This window comes from Buceros rhinoceros, unplaced genomic scaffold (genome assembly GCF_000710305.1).
Source record: "Buceros rhinoceros silvestris isolate BGI_N320 unplaced genomic scaffold, ASM71030v1 scaffold46067, whole genome shotgun sequence".
Lineage (NCBI taxonomy): Eukaryota > Metazoa > Chordata > Aves > Bucerotiformes > Bucerotidae > Buceros > Buceros rhinoceros.
The window spans coordinates 1-1671 of record NW_010423612.1 but is presented as its reverse complement, the minus strand read 5'-3'; the positions used below and the strand labels follow the sequence as shown (position 1 = coordinate 1671).

The 1671-nt window shown below is 41.4% G+C and overlaps 1 protein-coding gene across 1 annotated transcript; it reads right to left on the bottom strand.

Annotated features, from left to right (window-relative positions):
- Positions 1-1449: 1449 nt before the first annotated feature.
- Positions 1450-1564, bottom strand: LOC104497233 (mediator of RNA polymerase II transcription subunit 21; the record flags this gene model as incomplete). Its single annotated transcript, XM_010140461.1, has 1 exon — positions 1450-1564. A coding segment is annotated over one exon (115 nt), but the record flags the coding sequence as incomplete, so codon positions are not given.
- Positions 1565-1671: the final 107 nt, after the last annotated feature.

Genomic DNA, 1671 nt, shown 5'->3' with positions numbered 1-1671 from the left:
GGCTCCATATATCTTCCTGGCCCCCCTTTTTATGACACAACCATATTAGAAGATGAAGGTAGTTTGATTCCAATCCTAGATTAAACAAGGTAACTGTTTATACAAAGGGCTGGGCTTTGTACAAATGAGAAAACAGCTAGAACTCATCAGAACTCATCATAGTTAGCCAGTTAAGAAATTACTAATACCAGTATTGAGCGTCCTACTCACTACATTGAGCATTGAGAAGTAGCTAGAAACTCATTTAGCTTTTCAACCCTTGCCCTGAAGTCTGCCACTAGACAAGAAAAGAACACTAGAAACAATGTAAAGATAGCGATAACTTAAATCATGTTAAGCAACAGATCATTAGTGAAAGAATTTGAGGTTTTTAATTAAACAAAAATTCCTATTCAGCCACAGAAAAAGTTAAATTGCCCCTGGAAAAAATGGAAGAAGATTGGAAGTTTATAACAGAACTTAATTCAGTTACTATATCATTGAAAGAACTGCATGACCTAAAAGGCACCATAAGCCAGAAACAAAACCTTTCCAGATTAGAATAACGCGGCTACTTAAATACTTGAAATTTTCAAGCGGAAGAGAACTTTTGGTTTGCCCGCCAATTTCGGTGTCTTAGGTCAGTTTCTCATCTCTCAAAAAAAACAAACTAAAACAGCCGACTACAAAATCACAAATACCAATGGGGAGATTCAGCACGACAATATTCCTTAATTAATTACCTAATCAGATGCTACATGGAGAAATATAAATAATTAAAAGTTTATGACACAGAAAATCTTAAACTCATACATGATTTAATGAAATTCATTCTTTCTAAAAAGACAACTCACTAACAACCTCTTGCAGCAGCCCCATCAAAATGATTTGTATCTGTAGAGCCACTGTATCTGTGCAAAGAAACCAGCACAAGAAACACACTGCAATGCTCACTTAACGCTGAAGACGGTGAGAGTGGAAATGTAATTTCATGCAGCAAGTGCAGCTGACACCAACCGATGACTTAACTTCAGTCACTCCACCAGTTACTGGCGGAAGCGTTTCCTGAGCACAAAATCGAGTACAGAGTTTGTATTATAGGCTGTAGAGTCATAGAATGCTTTGCTTTGGAAGGGGCTTTTAAAGGTCATCTAGGATGAGGTTGCTGAAAGCTCCATCCAACCTGACCTTGCGTGTTTCCAGGGATGGAGCTTCTACCACCTCTCTGTGCAACCTGTTTGTGATTCACCACCCTCACTGTAAAAAAGTCTTCTTTATATCTAGTCTAAATCTTCCCTCTTTCAGTTTACAACCACTACCTGTTGTCCTGCTGCAACAGTCCCTCGTGAAGAGACTGTCCCAGTCTTTCTTATCGGCACCCTTTTGGTGCTGAAAGGCCACGGTATCAGAACCCGTGCTGTATCAGAACATGTTCACTTTTTGCCAGGACATGGAGAAAGACAGACTTGCCTTCTGTTGGATTGGCAGGCTGATCTTTGTTTATTGCTGTCTGAATGTTGCTGAAAGAGGCGGGGGGGCCGCACTGCTGCAGCACTCCGATGGCATTACAGAATTGGTCCGCAAGCTGCAAGCGGTAAAGAGACTGTTAATTTATCTCGCCACTAAAGCTACTGAGACCATAATCCGCAGCCCAGCGAAGCCCACGCAGCAGCCCGCCGCCACCACGGCTCT